Genomic DNA, 21,819 nt, shown 5'->3' with positions numbered 1-21,819 from the left:
ATCGTTCCACCACGTTACGCAGTAATCCATCCAGTAGATTTGACTTAATCTTCCTTACTAACAAATGGACAGGGGTGGAAATATTACCTCCTCGGTGGAGGTAACAATCGTGGATTGCAGTGACATTTAAACAAATTGAGGTCGCCTCAGGATTAATGGTGTGGTGATCCCCTCACTTTTTCTCTATTGCAACCATCACGTCCCATTCCTGTAAACTCTTGTTCAAGCTGCCCTTTTTAAATGCTTCAGTTTAATGCTTCAGCACATTGTCGTTCATACAAAACCACACACACACAGACTTTGTTGATGGTGTTCTTTCCCACCTGTGTTGACTGAATGTGTTTGCACAACGTCGCTGATGGATCAGATTGTGACGTAGACCAGTTGCCCTGTAACCGTAGAGGATGGTGTGATTGGCAGAGGGGAGGCCTGGTCTTTTAAATTACAGTATATGCCTGTGTTGGATGTCCACAGGAGGTAATGAGTGGATAGCTTGAGTCGTGCTCCGTGTCGGCCTCTGCACTTCAATCATCATCCATATCCACATGTAAGCTGCTGTGACCGAAAAGAAATCTGTATTTCGTTTACACTGCGCTTGGCGTAACCGCAGAGCGCATCATGTGACATGTTACAGAGGAGTCTTGTTGTCCTTGGATCCTTCCCCTTTGAGTATGAACATCTGTGTCCCTGGTGAGCCAACACTGACGGCAGTGCACAGTTTTTCCCAGCAAGGCCCCTAAGAAAAGACTCATCCAGAGCCTCACCTCACATCTGGATGACCCAGAGGTTAGAGGCCAGGGATGCGGCAGCAGTCGGAGGGGGATTCATTCCAGTTTTCCCTTGTGTTTGGATTGTCCCCATTGCTTTGACGCATTGCTGTTTTTGTGCAGCTGGTTTTGTTGACTAAAAGGTTTCATGATGGATATGGTCACAACTTGATTTGTTTTTAGTAGAGGGTACAGGAAGAGGGGTTATTGCCAGGGTGCTGTTACCTCCACCAAGGAGGTTTTGTTTTCATCAAGGTTTGTTCGTTTGTGAGCAGGATTAAACTAAAACTAAGGAACCTTTTTCCATCGAACTTGGTAGAAGGATGTGGTATGTGTCAGGGAAATATCCAATACAATTTTGATGCAGATCCAGGATTTTCTTTCCCACTCTTTTTAACATTGCAAGATGATTGCGTTGTGCAGCATTTTTGTCTCAGGCCTTGAGGCACGTTCAGGGGACTGATTTCCATGAGTGTGGGCAATTTGGTGCGGTTTGATTAGGTTTTTAAGGAGACTGTTGTTGGGCCTTGGCGGCAGTATGAGCTCTACTGACTGCCATTCTAGTTCGTTTATGAAGTGTACTTTGTATTGGTGGGTCTGGAGGTCTTTCACTGGCACATGGAAATCTGTGGAAATATTCTGTTTATTTTAGTTGACTGATTAACATTTATCTTAAATGGTCTCAGTGACATCATGTGTAAATATCTCTGGCTTTGCTTTTTTATTCTACTAAGTGCGTCTGACAAATGACTATATTTGGAAACATATTGCTGGCATTTGGGTCCTTAAATGCATTTCTTTGCTTTGGTTTCAGATATTGTCATATAATGTTTTATATCTACTGGTTTTTTTTAAAGAATAGTTGAAAGAAAAGAATATCTCTTAAACCATATCTTTAAAGATATCATGTATTTATTTCATTAGAGCCTGTGTGTTTGGTTAAGAATGCTTGTAGAGTAACAACATGACATTTAAAAAAACCAAAAAAAACATGCCTCAGATATAACTTCCAAAACATCGGAGCAATCTCTCTTGGCTCACAGCCAGCGGTCTTACGAGGCAGCCTGTCTGGTCCTAATCAAAACCAAGTGGAGGGAGCCTTACCCAGCTTAGTGAAATAGCAATCTAAGGCAGAATGAAGTCCACTGTGAAAGAGGAAGGACATGCGTTTTGAGAGAAGAAGTCGAGAATATGTTTCAAAAACAGAGCGAGGAGAGAAAGTACATTGGAGGAGGGTGGGGTGAATAAATGCCTATAATATGTTGGGTGAGTTGTGAGACGGGGGATGGGGCTCCTAGGATGTGACTCAGACTCCCTGTCAAAACCAGCGGGGAGGGGACATGATGAGAAAAGGGATAGAGCAGGAGAGAGCAGAGGGGTGGAGTGGGGGAAAAGAAAACCCGGCCCCTCTTACACCACCCCGACTCTTTGGCATTCAGCGTCAGCAAAAACCTTAATGTGATCAAGATGGAAGTTGTCTATGGACGTTTCGCTGCTCCTCGGCTCTCTGCCTGCCTTTGGGGGCTTCACTGCCTGTCCGGCAGTTTTACAGTGAGGATACAGACTGCAGTCCAGAGAATGGCTTGCAGAAACCTGGACTAAGGACTGCTGACAAAATATAGCATATGTCAAGTCACTTGGAAAGAGATGGATTTACTTTCCTCAATTGTGGACGGATTTTTTTTTTTCGGTGGATGAATGAAAAGGAAAACAAATCTCTGGATAACTGGGCTCACAGCAAATCCTTCAACTGAAACCTCATATTTAATTACCAAATACACGTCTACTGGATCGTAACAAAAAAACCCTGTCAACACTGGATAATTTACAAGAAGTAACGGTTGGTACTCTAGCATGAAATATCTCAACTGTATTGAGCTGTCAGTTCTGCTGTTGGCACGAGGGGAAGTGGAAGGAGCAACAGCTTTCGGACATTTTTTGAGACCTCCCTTACTTAACCAATAACCAGGTGCAGGTTCATGCCAGAAGGCGCAGATGGCAGTTGGTGTGATCCAGCTCCACTTTTGAGGAAACAAAAGGTGAAAAGGCAGAAACACCTGCTTTTAAATATGTTCCATTTCTTTAATTTAGAATTTTAAGAAACCTTTAAGAAGGAACTCAGTGACATAATGTAGAAAATGCTTTCTTTTTTAAATGTTCCTTTGCCACAACTTAAGTGTAATTATATATGAACAGAAATGTTTATATTGTATTGAAATTGTATAATATAAAACACGGTTTTGTAGTTTCCATTCACTTACTGTAAAACAGCAGTAGGGTTTCCGACTGTACATCTCTGTACTTATGCTTCTATCATGACAGTTTATTTTTTTGATACAGCAGATGTTGAGGTTTGATTTAGTGCATCCTGCTGCTGAGTCCTTGTGTTCCCTCACTTCTGTACATTCTGGCCTAGAACAATAGAAAAAAAATAAATGGCACAGAGCTCGGTTCTAATCCTCTGATCGAACCCATGATGTTTAACTTTTGATTCCAGAAGACCGGCTGTTCAGGGACCCTGAGTAACGTTTCCCTTTTTAGTTTCTTTTAGTTGCATCACTCATCTGTGGGAGCATGGACGTGTGTGGAATGATAGTCAGCCAGTTTGAATGTTTGCACTGTTAAGTTGATCAATGGGGTGTCACCTTGTGAAGATGTTAAAAAGTAAACACTGTGCATCTGCATTTATCTGGACAGTTCTCTTCATGTTGTAGAATCCAGGCTGCTCTGTTGTTCTCACTCAGAGTCGCTGGCACGCTGCCATGTGAACGTATCAGTTTCCCATGTTAGATGAGAATAACAGGGGGCTGGTGTCATTTTATACAGAACCAGCTGAGTTTCTACTTTCCAAGAAACTGAATGCAATGTAATTACGCCCCTCTTGACCGTCCACGCACTTCTTCGTGCCTCTTTTCTTTAGAAGTGTAATGTTATTTACCATATTATCAGCTACACATTGACTTACTGTTAACTCTAACTTGGCTGTTTCTTTACCCACTTTTCTTGCAGCTCTTATGGGACAGCGCAGGCTGACCACCATGCCAGTAGCCATACGTAAACGAAGTTGGGAGGAGCATGTGACCCACCCTTCAGGATTACAGTACAGCTATGACGATCTGGATCTGGTCTGCTGTCACGGAGTGGACAGCAAGGGGCCTTGGATGGGAGCAGGGGCTTCCAAACAAGGTCGCCGGACGAGGTGTGCCTCTATGCCCGAGGGGTGTCATCAACTGCCCACAGAGGACCTGGCTCAGACACGTGAAGTGACTGCTTCCGTTGGGGATGACGATACTGACATTGAGCAGTTGAAGCTAATGGGAAACAATGACAAAATTCCAGTGGGTTTGCAGGAGGAGTCAAATCATGGACCTCCTGAGTTGGTGGATGTCGACAATATTCCCCAAAGGGACTCTGAATCCGTGCATCTCCAAACCGCAAACATGGGGAGTTCTGGAGACTGTCATTGTAACAGTGGGTTGTTGACTGCAAATCTGTCTTGTGCAGCTGATAGCAGCAGCAGCAGTCACACTGAGAAAACTATCAACAGTGAAGGTGAAATAGGCACAGAGATTAGCCTCAACATCTGCAATGACGATAGTGTCTTAAAAAGGCCACATATCTCTTGTGAAAAGCAACAAAGCATCTCTATCCCTTCTAACAATGGGCTTCCACTGTCTGAATCTGCTGGTGACCAATCTGGCAAACATCCAAATCATCAGGACACAAAGGAGAGCCACACAGAGGGTTACAGCAGACCTCCTGAAATCTCTGGGGCCACGCGAAACGGGTCCATTGCTGCTGAACTGGAACCTCAAACTGACCTCCCAGATGTTGAGGAAGAGACTCTTTCGACATCTGAGCACGCTGGTGCAAATGTGATTTTAACTAGTGTTGTGCTTCACAGTTCAGTTGATAAGATGGAGGGCGGTGATGCCATGTCACCGGCTAACAAAATTGCTGCTGCAGACCCAGTTGCGACTTCAGTGGTAGATGGAGAAAGGGACCATGTGGTAAGGGAAAGCTGGAGCGCAGACTCTGCTGACAAGCTGGATAAATTAAATGACCTAGAAACCTTAAATGAAAAAACAGGACTTGCATGTCATTCAAGAGACATTGGAGGAGGAGGAGAGCGAGATCATCTTGACTGCACTGGGGTATTGGATCAGGCTCGTGGATGTGAAATATCCCACCAGACTTCATTGGAATGGGAGATGAATAGGCCTCAGGGAGAGGAGTGGGCACAAGCAGGAAGCGGCGAGAACACAGCACAGGTCAGGTATGGGCCAATCACGTCATCTGATATTTGTTTCAAAGGCCAGCGTTGCTCTGTGACAGTTACCAGCAACGTGCCCTCTGGACAAGGGGACACTGGACATAAAGAAAAAGACCCCGGGCCGATAAACATTACTCAGTGTGCAGACCAGTATGTGGAAACGACGACCTCAAGAAGTCAACCAACAGAAGACGTGGATGCGAGCGCAGTGTCCAAGGAGTTGTCTTTTTCTGAGGATCAAAACATCGATCAGTTGTTGGAAAATAGTTCTTCAAAACTGGACACTATCCTAGAAGTTAGCTGCATTGAGCCAGAGGACGCCCCGGCACTGGATCTTCAAAAGAACATTAACTTGAATATGGCCCAAAATCCAGATGTTCAGCCGTCTCATATAAATGATGAACATACAGCTACCGAGCAGCTTGCCCAAAACCTGCCATCATGCTCCGCAGAGGTCAGCGATGAGCATTCACCAGAAGGAATCCATGGCAACCAAGCCTCTGGACGTTACTCCAGTGAGTCACCTGCCTCTGAGGTGGCAGATGGTCAGAGGGAACACCACAGGCCAGGAGCCACAGTGTCTAGCATGGAGGAAGCAGATGAGGCCGTACATGCAGTTACTTACAGCGACACACACCTTTCCAGTCCACTTTCAGATGGAACAAACGCGTGTGTGGATCTGACAGAGGACAACGTGGTCAAAGTGCGCATGAGAAAGGTAAGGATTTATATTATATAGACGTGTGACTTTATTACTGTTGTAAATATTACTTTTGTGTTTGTTTCTGATTAGTTACTGTGGCTCTGTTCTGTCAGCAGCTCGGATTAAGTTCTTTCTTGACACGAGCTGACACTTACTGGGCATAAACGGCCTGCAAATCATTTTTGTCCCACACTCTGGCAAGCGTCAAGGAAAACAATGACTTCACTCTCACATGCTTACAGATCTGTGAGTGGGGGGATCTGTGAAATGTTTTACTCTTTCTCAACCACGCATTGCAAAACAAGGTCCTATAAGGGCATGAGGACTATGAATGTAGAGGGAGTCGGACACTTGAGTCATTTCAGGGGAGAAAGGCTGAAACGGCTTTCTTCAACCGATTCTGCATGTTGTTCTGTTTACACACTGCTGGCCAGTCAGCTTGTAACTGCCAAACACCCGATGAACACTTCATGAATTTGAGCTCATTGGAACAAAAAGCAAAAGCCAGGAAACTGACATGGTATTTATTCATTATGTGAAGTTGCAGCATTGGACCTTTTGGAATGACAACAAGAAATCCTTTATTTACGACTCATCACGCATTAAGCAGGCATGTTGTTTAGACAAGTACCATATTGTGGAGCGTCAAATTCTTGTGATATGTTCTAGTCGAAGACGACCAGCCTCTTGTAAACAGCAAATCTGACTGAGTTCAATGTCAAGTCATGTGCTTGAGTTGATTTCAGAGTTGTATCTTTGTACAGGGTTAAAACAGGGTCATCCCAAGACTAAAAATTGGGGTAACATTTGAATAGCTCTATTCAATACAATTTTATGAATGTGTAGTTGTTAACAGCTTCAAGGACATTTGAAGTGTTTATCAATGTGTTTTATTTGCTAACTGTTTTGACTCTTGGAGAATTTACTACAATTGTTCTTTACTCCAATGTAATTCATTATCTTTTTATACACCAGACTCTATATGTTGATAATAGTTGTTGACAAAAACACCAACACTTACAACTACATTAGTGTGTTTATAAATCATTTATTAAATTAAATTTAATTTAATATCCTGCATTTAAATATGATAGTTGAATTAAAGTGTTGCTGAAATGTGTTTGTCAAATAGTAGTAATTTTACAACGAACATTGAAATGAGTATTTCTACACAATTACTACCTCAAAAATGGCCTGGCTGTGCACATATAGGATTAGGTCTGTTAATCATTAACCACTGCTTTTATATGAGTTTAAAACAAACAGGACTAGCTGTGTTTTTTTAGCTTGAACAGCCTGTTACACAGAAGCGTGCTATGAGATGGATAATGGCTTTATATTTTTGTTTTGATGGCCATGGTTTTTATTATGTGACAGTGTGCTCACTGTGCTGCATCATGGTGCTTTGTGGTAGTGTTTGGTCATATTCAGATGTGTTTTTAACTTGGTCAAATGTATTTTCAGTCTGCTACATCTGGATCTAAACAGATAGTGTATGTGCGTGTTGTCATATTGTTGCTAAGGCTAATGCAGACTCAAACCCCCCTAAAATAATATAAAACAGATGTCTTTTAGGCTTTTCTTTAAATTAGCTATGATGATCTGTGTTCCTGAGAAGCAAATGAGTTGTGTAATTCCAAAGAATTTAATGTAATTATTATTATTCATTATTTCACATTTCTTGTCTTGTTGATGTCACTCCACCAGCTGCCTTAAATGAGAGAGCAGTCCAGTGTAGGGACATGGAAAACCAGTGCCACATTTTATTTCCATTGGATCTAATTTCAGTTTTAGGATGACTTCAAACCTTTGGAATAAATGCCCCCCCCCCCCCCCCCCCTCGCCCCCCTTCAGCCATAAAGGTGGAAGGCGCCAAGGCAATCCATCGAGCATATGGTAATAGCTTGTCTTCTCTTTGACAACAGGGCTTTCACCACAGGGTGTATTTACATTCTGTACAAAGGCAGTTTACTAAGAAAACGTGCTCAAGGCAAGATCATGAGGACAAGACAGAAAAATGACAGTAAAATTTAACATGATTATATCACCAAGGGAGGGAATATGTAGAAAAAGATCTTGAATATTATCAAGAAAATTACTGAAACAATGTCCTCTAATAAATTGACATTTGCAGCAGGAATTGTCCCTGACAACATATTGAAGTAATGGTAGTGTTTCCAGTAAACCATGTTATTGTTGAGGATTCAGTTTGTAAAATGAACCCATCTGGTTTGCATAATGGCTCGAGATTAGCCTGATATTGGGCTTTGTTACTGTGTTTATTTGTTTTAGCAACAAGTCCTTATCCTGACCTCAGGGCTAAACTGGCTCAACAGTCATTTATCCAACAAAAGACAACTTGGCAACGTCGCCCTCTCTCTGCTCGCTCTTTTATTTTTTGTTTTACTGTCTTTATTTATTGACTTCTGGTCACTGTTTATGAATGAAAATACCCACATTATGAGTGTCCGTGTAGTGTTTTGATTCAAGATTCTCTGCTCTCTATGATTAGCACAGTGGAGAAAAGAGACCCTCGGTTTAAAGGACAGGTCTGAGAAATGGGATGCTGGCCACCAAATGTAAGAGGGGGTTTGAAAAAAGAGAGCAGGGAAAAGGGGAAGGAGGGGTCTATGAGTTCAAACAGTGTGGGAACTGTCTCCCATCTCAAAAAAACAGGAAGTGGGGAGGAATGTAACACAAACCTCAAAAGATAGGAAAGGGAGAAAAGAGACCGTCTGAGAACAACCAAACCACCAGAATGCCCCCTAAAAAAACCTTGCCTCTCGGAGGCGCCTGACATGGCCCTGCACTTGTTTTGTACTTTTTGTGGTTGTTGTTGCCATCTCGAGCCAGATGCTTTTGTTCATTCAGCGAGGCCTCGTAAAGATGTCATTGTTTTACCACCATACAATGTTGCATTGTGAAACGTGTGCCAAGGAGACAATATGGGACAACATGCTAGCGAGGAATACCAGCGACGGCATCAACCTGTGACTCTGGCACACACGGCCCCTCATGTCTTATTTGCTCTCTCAGCAAACCCAACAGGAACTGCTCTTGACGGGCTAATTAGGCCCTAACTGGAAAATAAATGTAAAAAGCGCAAGTCATAAGACGCTATTAGGGAGCGAGGAGCCTCGTGTCGTGATGCAGATTCATGAGCCTGTCAACAGCACACCCATTAGCATTAGTCACAACTCGGTTCATATGAATGTTGTCATGCGTGCACACCCATTGTAAACAATTTCAAGCCACAGTAGCCACTTCTGAGGACATGCTTGATATGTATGAAGGATTGAATTCATCCTACATAACTCGGGTGAGATGTCTCTGAAGTGTTTCACATTTAGGAACAGATGCAACTCGTGAAAACAAGGCTTCCATTTACATGTCGACGTGATTCTGTACCTTTGCACAACCATGCAGTCACAGTGGCTTTGTCCCATGAGCTCACGCTCATAAAGTGTTTTACAGGGTCTGTTGGACCATATTGTAACATGGTTTGTTTGGGACTAATGAGTCCAGCCGTGTGATGTAATTTCTCAGGGGTGGGGTCATCTCAGTGGAGACGCTCAGACAGAGAGCCACACCCAGAGCCAGGATAAAGAACATGGAGAACTCAAGGAAATGAAAATGTTTAGAGCCGAGTAGAGTGAGATTTTATATATTGTAACAAGGGCTTATAGTGCTTCAAATAAAACAGGAAAGAGGTGCAGTAAAAGACAGAGTGGTATGTGTGTCTCATTTAGCTTGTTTTACTGGAGACACACCACCTGAGGTCAGTGTGAGACTTGTTATCGCAGTGTGTTGATGGATTGTATTAGTGCATAGAGCTTTAGAGGACTAAGGGGGGAAATACTAGATACCTTGAACTCATATGATTTTAAGAAATGGACCAGAGCTGTTATAAAAAGATAAGCACATGGTGGAGAAGGCTACAGCAAGAGCAGGGGGTGTAAGAGTCAGGAGACTTGTCAGAGGTTGGAAAACGAGAGGAGGGAGAAAAGAAAGAAGCCTGAACATATGTCTTTGTCATGAAGGGACAGAAGCCAATGTTGAGTTGTCAGAATGTAGTCAGGCATTAATTGGCTGAGACATCACAAGTAGCTGTTTGTATATTTGATATGATCAACTGGGGATGGACAATACAATCATATCAATAATTACTGCAGTAAGGTTTTCATCAGTAGCAATATAACCAAGTTTCAATATATATCGATATATTGCTTAAGCATTGTGCAAACACAGTGATGAGGTATTACACAAAATTGTTCTACCTCACATGTCAAAATGTTTTGTTGTTTGTTTTTTATTCTCTGTGTTTAAGATGTGTTTAAAACCATAACCTTCACTCAGGAGCATGAGTCACTCTTTAAACTTAAAATAAAAAAATAGAGTGACATTTATCATGACAATTATAGTTATTGACTGATATGAAAATGTATATCTTAATATAATTTTATAACTAATCGACAGTTACCTTGATGTGGATGAGATTGTAATGATATAATTCTTGTGCATTGCTCATGCAAGCAGGAAACAAGCTGATTGATCTATATAATGTATGACCTGCCAGCTATAGTCCTCCTGTATTTATCACTGAATAGTCACAAAAAGCAAATGTGAGAAAAGTAAACTAGCAAAGCAGCTATTTCTGATGTTTAAATCAAACATAACCTGATCTTGAATTACTGTAAATAGATGCAATATTAATTCCTGATCTATCTAATTTATTAGTGGTAAAATGACTGGATCACACAAAACACGACATCATCGAGAGAAGAACTTTGTCCCTTTTTCAGATCAGGTGCGAAGCTGGGAAGTTGTTTTGGGCTGATTTGTCATTTCAGTTTTTACTGTTTAGAGTCAGTTCAGTCAGCAGGGAAACAAATGCATCCTTTAAAAGCCCATAAACATCTGATGTATAGTTGTATTTACCAATACGTCCTGGAGCTCAGTTTAAAAGTAAAAAACAATGTTTCTTATTTTTCTCCGTGCGCAGCGTGAACATGCTCGACTGGACTCGATGGTGCTGCTGCTGATGAAGCTGGACCAGTTGGATCAGGAGATTGAGAACGCCCTCAGTGCCACTTCCTCCATGGACAGCACCCCCACCCTCCATCGACGACCACTCCTGGTACACACCTGTGATTTATCATGTTAAATCAACCTGCACTTAGCAACAGGATTTTATGAGCTGCATCTTATGATAAGCTCACTCATTTTCCCTCAGATGTAATAAACTTGTTTGTCCCCTAGTGGCCACTATAGCCATAGCAATGTGATAAGACTGAAGGATCATCACTCATCTACCTTGTACAAAACTGAGAAACCTTTTTGACCAGCAAAAGGATTTTTGTTATAAATAAGGAAAAACAGAAACATTACAAAGAGATAATTACATTTAGTGCAACAATGCATTACCATCTTTTTTTTCCTTTTTCGTGTGCAGGAGTCGGATGTAGGGTCTGTACACGCGTCACAAAACCCTCCTCATCCAAACAGTCCTGCTGCCTCCTCCTCAGGACCTGGACCTGCCCTCGGAGCAAAACCTAAGAGCGGGGTAAGTCAGGAGCTACGTGCTGTATCAGAATGCATCTGCACCATAATGAAAAAGACATGAGGTCATTCAAAAATATCTTGGGTGTGAGTTGTTTAATGACTCCCCCTTACACACACACACACACACACACACACACACACACACACACACACACACACACACACACACACACACACACACACACACACACACACACACACACACACACACACACACAATCACACAATCTGCCTTCAGTCTTTACTTCCCTTTTGGCTTCTTCTCCTTCACATGTAACCTTCAGTAAACTGACATGCTCAGGTTTGTGTGTTTACCGCTTCAAAGGAGGAATGTTGTTCATACAATATTTACAGTTTCTTCAAACTATCCCAAACAGATCCATAGGAATTACAGGTATTTTAAACATTACTTAAACTAGACCTCCTGATTCATTTGATGATATTAAGCCCTTGAAATGTTGATTGTACATAATTGAGGTTTGTAGTGGCTTCTGGTTTTTCTAGCGTGTCCATGATCTTACAATTAAAATAGTATTCATGACTTTTAGATATGCATAGAGCTACTGTTAAACAGCTTTATGTGTGTCTTATATGATACATTATTTCTGAAGATGTAATTGGACAAAGGTTTGAATTTAAAAGAACAAACGTAAACATGTTGTTTTTTCTATGTATATTTGTGAGGACTGCCTGATTCCATTGTCCTTTACTCAAATCTAATTCTAACCTAAACCTTAAAAAACAAGTCTTCACCCTGGAACAGCCCATTTGAAGTTGTGACGACTGGCGAAAATATCCTCAAAAGAACGATTTTGAACCAGAATTTGTCAACACACGCACACACTCATACTGAATTTCCTAATTGTAGGAATGTCCCCCAGCACTTAAGGCTTAGCCAAGCAGACGTTAAAACTCTATAATTAGCCTGGTTCCAAAGATGTACACCCCTTCGCCCCAACAAAAGGGTCAGAAGGTGGGCTCAGGGAGGTGAAAAGCCAGCGAAAGGGGGAGGAAGGGGGAAACACTTCAAGTGAGACGCTCGTCTTCAAACCCCTTGCTTGCTCACTTAATGACTTTGTCAGCCTTGCTTTGGCATTGCTTTCAGAGCGAGTGCAAAGTGAACAGGGCCGGCGGACTGGGCACTCAAGCAAGTGATTGTTTGAATGGAAATGAAAAAAAAGACACTTTATCTCCTGATGAAGTGATGCATAAGAGTTAAACGTAGGGCAGGATGTTTCTGTTGCTAAACAGTCCTCTTATCTCACCAGAACAAAAACCTGCAACCCGTGGAAAAGTCTGAATTCTTCATATCTCTTGCAATTCCTTCCCGACTTTGCTTTGTCTTGTCACAACTTTTCTGCTGTCACACAAAAGAGGAATATTTATTCAAGATGCGCATATCAACATATTCAATAATGTGAGCTGTATTGTGTCTGTGGCCAACTTTCTCCGCGGCCTCCATTCCTGCAGTAACCCAAGGTAACTCACTAAGCTTGGGTAAACACTGCTTTCACTGCGCCTAATAGGAGGCTTTTTTACAGTGGAGGCCCTGTGGGGTGATTGATTGAGGCCAAACAGATGATGACTTCATGAAGGGGATTCTCACTGGTTAATAGTTGTAGGGGTCTTTTGAGTCCTTTCAGAGTTTAAGTTTTGTGACGCCCACTTAATCTTTTCAGCCACACAATACAAATCCTTTCATTGATGTCAACATGAGGAAGAACGGTGGAGGTTGCGGCTTTAATTCAATCTGAAATCACCGTTGTGTTTAGTTGATAATAAAAATGAAACATGGATTTAAGAGGTTATTCAAGCACAGAATAATTACTGTAATTTGATTATATAATTGATAATAAATATCTACTAAATTCTAAATAACAGGGAAGGCTGTGTGTCGTGCCAGGATTTCACCATAAAATCTTCCCAGAGGGGAATGTGTGACCTTTGACGTGAACGTAATCTCACAGTGTAATGTGAAATAACACATCCTCTCTCCAAGCATTAGTCATCATGCTGTTCACCTGATTGTTCATGCCCTTTATTATTATAGATTACGTAGTGACTGAATTACCAGAACTGATTACAGTGCAACAAAAACACCAAATTCAAACTTCAGCCTCCGAAATATCTATCACGTTTGTGTCAGATTAGTTTTGATTAGTGTCGACAATGATGTAACAGTACAAGCTTCAGAATAATACGATTATTTTGACTGCTGTCAGATCATATTACTTTTTTCCCTTCATATACAGTGAATAGATCAAGACATACAGTTAAAACAAATCTTGTACTGTGTAAATGTTTAAGATAAGATGATAAAATGAGATAAGACTTAATTAATCCCACAGAAAGGAAACTTGTTACAGCAGCAGTCAATTCAAGGTAGAAAGAACAAAATAGAATAAAAATAGTCAATAAAATATGAAAAGAAAAAATAGAGCGATGTACATGATAAACACAGCCAAAATCCAAGCAATGTTAAATAAAAGAAGCCAAATCACAGACTCTGCTACATAACATTTAATTAGCATTTCCACGTGTTGCCTTGAACAAAATGCCAACAAAAATGTTTTTGCGCACAACATATACGTTTATATATTATAGACTCATTTTAAGTGGCTTTATTTTGAAGTTACAGCAACACAAAAATTGCTGCAGTAAACACTCCCATTATTAACTAGTGGCCTTGCAGTAAGGAAATACTATATAACTTTGATACTGTATACAAGTATATACTGTATATGGTGTCTGGTTGTCCTTGAGCCCTGAAGATGGCAGTTCACAGATACTTGCTATCCAATCTGAGGAAGCTCGATAGGATTTGCCTACTAAGTACAAAGCCAGTAGAGACCAGAGAAGAATCTGTAATTTTACAGTGTAAAAGCTGTCAACCAGGCGTTTACAAAGTACTAAATTAAGGGTCTGGATACTTTTTAGGTATTTCTTGCCAAGATCTCTAGACAAATGTTTTCACTTAGTTATTATTGTTTATTGGGAGTAGATTGACGGGCAAAATGCATTTGTCCATAAAGTGTCGAAAAATTGGTCTGAGTACTTTCTGAAACCTCTATTAAAAGGTTACATATGCAACTCTATAAAATCTGCATGGCTGCCAGATGTGTATCAAGGCATCAAAACAGCTGTAAAAATTATATCAGTGTGGAAAGTTTGGGGGGGTTGGTGTGAACGTCTTATCTCATGTCTCCCGGATGGTTGCAAACGACTAACGTGTGTGTGTGTGTGTGTGTGTGTGTGTGTGTGTGTGTGTGTGTGTGTGTGTGTGTGTGTGTGTGTGTGTGTGTGTGTGTGTGTGTGTGTGTGTGTGTGTGTGTGTGTGTGTGTGTGTACATGGGCGCTTGTCATGTTTATCATCGTGCCTTTGAATTCCTTCCATCTTATGCTGGATTATGCAAGAAGTCAGTGTTGTTACTGTCCTCCTGACACCTCCTGGTGTTTAGTGCAACACTGTGGTGTGACTGTTCCAAGCACATACTCACACCGTCCTTTTATGTAACCATGATAAACGATGGTATGTGGCTGTGTACGTTGGTGATGAAAGGGCCATTCACTTGGCATGTACAGTATCGTTCACTCACAGCTGTGGATAAGGCATCGGGTTCAAGTGAACAGATTTTTTTTTTTAACTCCTCAATAGCTTAGCTGGTGGCTATTGTTAGCCTTCAGCAGGTGGCTGTTATTCTTGCATCGAATGTGGGGCTAACATCTCGCGGATGTTGTGCCACAGCAGGTGTTTTTTCAAATGGTGGAACTGCTATTCTTTGCCCAGAGTGTTTTTGTTGGCAGGTTTCTATTACTTGCTTAGTGTAGCAGGTGTCATACAATGCTGTTTGGCTTTGCATTGTTGTGTTGCAACAGGTGTGTCTTATTGTGTTTTTATGAACTTTTGTTTGTGTTTATATTATGTAGGTATGCAATGTCATTTGTCATTTATCAATTAATTGTTAAGAAATGCAGACTAGAGGGATTAAAAGAGTTGTTTTGTCAGACAAAGAAAAATGTAAAACATTTACATCTGAGGATCAAACCAATACATTTTTCGCATTGTTTGGCACAAATGATGATTTCAATGCATTATGTCTTTAGTTTGCTGTATTAGCAACCGTTATACAAACTAGGGTTATGCTTGGCGCGAGAAGCATTTGTTATGTGACTCTATTTTTAGGGCTTTGTGGCTGCAGAGGATGTGCCAAGCCGCAGAGGTGGGTGGAGGCTGCTGACCCCTGACCACCTTCCTCTGAATGTTACAGTCGGAAACAACATATCAGTCACCTTCAGTGCTTAGCGTTCCCACCAGCAAGACATGTACTCAGAATCCCCTTAAGGCCTCAGGTACTGAGCTCGCCGCAGAGCACGGCGGTCTGTTATATTTAGCATAGGGGCATTGCATATGGAGACATGGAGGGTGCTGCCCTTATCCCCTCCGTCTTTGGTAAACATTCCACAACAGGGCAACCTTTAACCCTGTGTTTGGATCTGTATTCTGTCTCCAGGGCAACAGCACTCCAAACACTACTCCTGTCATCTCCTTCGGTGGTTATGCTGCTGTTTGACACAGATTTCAGAAAATAAATCTCTCAAGTTTCCATGTCAGGAATCAAGGGAATTATCTGGAGATGATTGATTGAGAGATATTTTTAGTTTTTAAAAATACAGAAAGAGGATTCGCTGTCACTTGGTTATGTATGTGCATAGCTCTTTATCTGTCTATGCTTTGCTGGACAATAGAAGCAATGTGGTTTGCGTGCTAAGGTCACTTGCAGATCTCTGCTCTGTTCTTCCTCTGTCTTCCGCTTTGGCAGCCTCACAGTCCCCAAACATCCTCTATCCAAACCACACCTTCTCAATGTCCCACTTAGACAGAAGACACAATATTTTTGCTACTTTCACTGCCTTTTTTTTTGCTTTCTACATTTGCTCCCACAATAGTCAACACCATGTGCAGTATACGTAATTAAGTTTGCCTACAAATACGTTCCAACCATATATTTGGCTTAAAGACTGTAGTCGGCCACAATGAGTCAGAGAGCAATGAAACCAGCCACCATTCAGTCTGACATGGGGTGCCAGTAGTGGCTCTGGTCACGGCCACGCTGGCTGCTTTGTGTGGTGTCATTGTCCCCAAGGTCACTCCCCTGCTGAGCACAGCTGTAACACGGAGACAAACACAGGCCCGCTGTGATTTAAAAAAAGAAAAGACTTGTGTTTGGAACAGGATGTGGAGGGTGAACCTCTCCTCCACCCCCACAAGGAAATCTTGTTTTTCCTGTCGATTCAAGGCTACAGTCTTAGCATGAAGCACTCCAGGAACAGGAGAGAGAGGATATGTTGAATTAACATCTATCTCTAGAAAACCACATCGCACAGCACACATGCTATCATGAAATTAGTTGACATCATCCACGTGTATCAGCCTGACTCATGTTGCATACTGCATACTTTTTTGTTTTAGCATCTGATGTGGAAGGAATACATTCTTCAGACACCCTGTGCTCAATGGCAGCTTGTTTGTTTTTATGACATTCTGTGGCATGCCGCCGAAAATACATCAACTTTATCACCATCGTGATTTAGTGCCTCACATATGGTTTTTGGTGCTTTTGCAGTTTAACACATCACACTTTTTCATTCATCTTGACAACATCACTCCAACATGTTTGTAACTGATGAGTACTGGTTGGTAGTGTAAGACAACCTCTGAGTCAATGAAGTCAAACGCCCATCTATTACGTAAAGGAGACGGCACAAAGTGGGGGGAATAGTTGCAGGATGATGGTCCTTGTTGACAGTAAATCTTAAGGGATGACTGGAAAATACAGACATCTGGAAACACCCCTGCAGCCCGCTGATAATGAAGCGCCATAAATCACAGAATGAACAAACAAACTGAATGCACTCTCAGAAACACACACACACGCACCCAGATTCACAGATGCTGAAACATGTACACAGGAATGCATTGTAAAACCAGGTGCGATTTAGGCAACACACATTGAGTCTTGTGGTTCAGGGTTTTAATTGGGACATTTGGCTTGAGCATGTGTTCACATTTTTGTTTTGAATGTGTTTGCATCCATGTTTGAAGTTATATTTCCTCAGCCAAGGCACACCGCTTTGTGTCTTTGCCAATAAATATTCTTTGCCCTCAGTTTGAATTTATAAGCAAGGATAAAAATAGAATTTGTGGTTAAGGCAAAACAATACCCACTAAAGTAGATAGTCAAGACTATGCATTCCTCAGCATATCTTTTTTCTTGTTGCCCCTACTGACACATTTAAGGCGTCTCTTGAAGGGCGCAACATAAATTCAAAATGTGACCCAGCAATGGTTCGCCCACTGGTCCTTCTGTCAACAAGCTTGATGTCTGCCACAGAACTGCTGCAGAGGACAGTCCAATCCCTCTGTGCTGTTAAACCATTCTCTGCTTTCTACCAAAAATGACATCGCCTATGGGGCTGGCATTGTTGATGCAGTCGGGATCCTAGCGCTTATCCCTCTTTAACTTAAATTTGAACTAGTGAGCGGGAATAGGCGGCAGATTTTCTTATCGTCAGTGTAATAAGTGGGCGGCAGAATAATGGGAACAAAACAGCCTCATGTATTTTTGTCATTTGTTTCAAAACTCTTCCTCACTTCTTTCATATCATTAATAAGCTACTTGTGGAGGTATTTGATAACCTTATGAAGAAAATCCTTTAATGGATAAAGTATTGATGAGTAGATCAGCGTGTTTTATGTTTTCCTTTCTTGGTATGTTGGTGTACAAAGAAAACAGAAAGAGGAGGCAGGGCCTTTGCTCTTCTTTTCCTCTTCTTTTAATGCTAAATGAAAACATCCACACCATGTGTTTGTCACTTTATTATCTTGTTTGCTAAATTAATCAGTCTGCTGGGACTTACTGTAATTGGTATTTCATTGTGTGAACAAAGTACTGCACATGTGGAACTATCAAAACAGAATGTTAAATTGGGATGAATCATGTTTCTAACAAGTCCGGATGCCACAGTGAGGAACATTTCCCACAGGATGATATATTCATGACAGCACCGGTGTTAGAGCTATAACTTTGATCTTTAACATTAGATTGCGCTGCATGTATCCTCACTCTGGTGTGAGGTGTGAGTGTAGATTCTAAGTGTTACCTCCAGATGCTGCCACCTTCATGAAAGTTTGCAGATTGCCTCACTTATTTATATTAGGATCCCTTTTGGCTTTAGGCACAGAACAGACAAGAGTTGACTTTGCTTTCTATACAAATGATATTGCCACTACAGGCACCAATGCTGATACATGACAATGAACCAAAAGGGTTTTTATGTCTATAAGAAATTGGGAAAAATGGGCAAGTTTGGTGATAAGTTGAGATGATTCCCTTCCTAAGTACTGATCTGGTTGTGCATTCAAAAAAATAACTTGTATATTGTATTTTAACAGCTGCATGCTACTGATCCTGTGTGGAAGTGGTGATTGTGGCTCAGGAGGTCGAGCAGGTTCTCCACTAACCAGAAAGTTGACGGTTCTACACTACTTGAAATCACTTCTTCACTGCTCTAACAGCGCATCTGCTGGTTTGTAGCCGTGAAGACAAATTGATTTCTGGGTAGAAATTGCAGTTTTATTTGGGTGAAACTAATATAATTTAAAGACGTGGTATTGGATCAGTATTGTGTACTCACCGATATCTGACACAGACTTTTCTGCAGTATTGGTATTGGAACATCTACTGTAAAAAGTGTGTGCCTGAACACCATGTAACACCGGTAGCACAGGCTACCAAAGCAACACTACTAACAAGTAGGAAAATTCCCTTTAAACTGTACCAGACTGGATTTATAAAGGCTAATGGTTTCTAAATACAAACTATTAAGTATCAGGACTGTTCACTTGTAAGAATGACCTAAGAAGTGGAGTTTGGTGAGCATTCAGTCTGCCTTTTGGAAAGAAGAGCCTTATGGTCAGACAAGTTAAGAGTTACTGTCTCGTCTGCTGATGGATTCCAAGGTCCAGTCAACAGTTCATAGTTTATGCTCCAGGGGCCCAGCAGTAAATCCCACCAGACACTGCCTGAAACCAGAAGCCTGTTGCTTTGACTCACTCATGTAAACAAAGGCAGATGTGTGTATTTCTGTCTCGGTGTGTGCATATCCACTTTTCTCACTCGCTTTCAGTCAACATCACTCCAAACAGAACATGTGTCACGGCTCAAGGCTGAAGGAGAGAACAAGGCCACAACTAGTGGTGAATGTATATAGTTTTGTGTCTGAGAGAGTGAACAGTGTGTACGGGAGAATCATTAACTTCCTAACAAAATAAAAGACCAAACACATATCCACTCACCTGAGCATAAAGTGTTCTACAAGTGTCAGTGGGTCTTTCTGAGACGTTTTCAATGTGTCACCAAGTTTTGTTCAGAGTTGTTCAGTTGTTTTCTTTTCAAATAACTTTTAAATCCCACATCTGGACACTAATGTACCGCCTCTGCAGGAAATGTTCCAACGCATCATTACACCAAGTCATCGCATCACTTCCTGTTGACACACTCCAAGTGTGGCATATGGAAACTATTAAAATGAGGGGAGGGGATGCGGGGGAGAACATATGAGGGGTAGCGGGGGTTACACTCAAGGAGAAGGCTAAAAATGAAATTGTTTCCCACGTTTCCCTGCACACGTTCACCCAGGGGTCGATGGAGCATGGAGAATAAATTCCTTTATAAGTGCAGGGCAGAAAGAGCACATTCGTGCCAGTCAAAGAACAGAAATGTGCTCCAGATAACATCTCCAAAGGTCCTGGACAGGCGGCCGCGTGCACTCACAAACACTCACACTGTCTGTCTCCCCTCTATCACACAGTTACCTTCTACATCTAGCGCTGGAGCCGCCACCTTACCTGACCATAAGCCATCTGCACCAATTTGGCCATTTGCGTTAAGTGGTGGAGAAAAAGGTTTGGGTTAGTCTGAGCCCCCTAATCCTTGGCCAGCATAGACCATGGGTGGTCACACACTCGCATAGTGCAGCTGCAGTGCAGGAGGGGGGCTGGGGCTGAGAGAGTGGTAGTGGGGATGAGAGACGCATGGTGGACTTCTCAGGTTTGTTGTGCAAGAGCTACATGCCAATGGCTTGCTTAACATCTCTTACTAATTCACTCGCACAGAAAAGCTTGTGCACACAGCCACATGCAAGCAGGGTCCATTAGTAAATAAACTAAATGTCATTTGTGACTGCGTCAATGTTTCACTGCCCAAAAATGTTCAAATAGTCTATCTGAGTATTTGATCCATAGTTTGACCAAATACTCAAATAGTTCCTAAATTAAAACAGTAGACTACTAGTGGGTTGTCCAGCTAAAATATCCACAGATACCAAATATGTTGAATTGATTTTGGGGCAAAATGATGTCTTCGGCTTGATGAATATTTCCATTTGTTGGAATGATGACTATGTAAACAACATTGTCTTGGTCTTGATATTACCCTCAGTTTACGCTCTATATATCCTCAATGAGGAGCTGGAATTACTGTGTATTTGATGGTGTCAGACAGAGATGGCTTTAACGCTCAGCACTCAGTAGAGAACTTACGACCCAATAGTTCCCTTAAATTCAATTAAGACGCACCAGATTGTACCGATTTTTTTCTGGGAAATATAAAAAAATGCCAGTGATTTTTGGACAGGGGTGTAAACAAAACTCCTTTGGCAGAGGTAACAATTTCAAGGAAACGAGGGAAGAGACAGACCTAAGACATTACAGTCGATAAAAAGTATTGTGTTAAAAGAAATAACTAATAACACTAAAAACTAATATACTAAAAACTGTATTGCATGAAATTGGTGGCCCATTTTGACAGGTGTATATAGTAAATCTTTAAAAAGATACCCAAGCCCTAATTGATAAGTGTTCATTTAACACTTATCAATAATCCCAATAAGGGAACTGAATTATCAGGGTCTGTCATTATTGTCCTTTGTTAAAATACAGCATATGCTTTAGTCAGATGCAATAGTTTCACCCAGAAATAACAATTTCTCACCAGACAGCTAACTCTTGCAATAAACAATAACAATAAAACAACAATAAAATCTTCACTAAACTGAAATGATTTGTGGGAAAACTGACTTTACTAAGCTTCTGGCCACAGTAATGACAATAATGACCCTGCAGTGGTTAATCAGGCAGGCGCACATGCTTGTGGGCCACTACACACACACACACACACACACACACACGTACACAAGTACACACGTACACACGTGTAAAGTAAACACATACCATACCCCCTGTGCCCCCACACAAGCCACTTCCAGTAAATTAGTGGCAGTAAATGAGGCAGCTGACGCTTGTGTGCTCTGCAGCTTACAGCTCTCCAGTGGACACCTGACACGGCCAGACAACCCCACACTGGGACAACCTGCACTGTGGCATGCCAGGGGGAGCACAGGCAAACATCGAGAAAATATGTGGCCATGGTGCTATGAAAACACTGGTACTTACT

The 21,819-nt window shown here is 41.6% G+C and overlaps 1 protein-coding gene across 2 annotated transcripts in view; it reads left to right on the top strand.

Moving 5' to 3' along the window:
• Positions 1 to 21,819, top strand: part of dlc1 (DLC1 Rho GTPase activating protein) — an 85,863-nt gene that overhangs the window by 4,318 nt on the left and 59,726 nt on the right. Inside the window, exons 1-4 of one of the 2 annotated variants that reach the window (XM_034584068.1) lie at positions 2,162 to 2,806; positions 3,777 to 5,758; positions 10,746 to 10,880; positions 11,196 to 11,306. In XM_034584068.1, coding sequence (XP_034439959.1) covers positions 3,782 to 5,758; positions 10,746 to 10,880; positions 11,196 to 11,306 — 2,223 coding nt within the window. In that variant the 5' untranslated portion in view covers positions 2,162 to 2,806; positions 3,777 to 3,781. Of the gene's footprint in view, positions 1 to 2,161; positions 2,807 to 3,776; positions 5,759 to 10,745; positions 10,881 to 11,195; positions 11,307 to 21,819 lie in introns of those variants that run through there. The other variant, XM_034584077.1, reaches the window with a different exon arrangement.

This window comes from Hippoglossus hippoglossus, chromosome 1, assembly GCF_009819705.1.
Source record: "Hippoglossus hippoglossus isolate fHipHip1 chromosome 1, fHipHip1.pri, whole genome shotgun sequence".
Lineage (NCBI taxonomy): Eukaryota > Metazoa > Chordata > Actinopteri > Pleuronectiformes > Pleuronectidae > Hippoglossus > Hippoglossus hippoglossus.
This window is presented reverse-complemented; position numbering and strand designations above follow the sequence as displayed.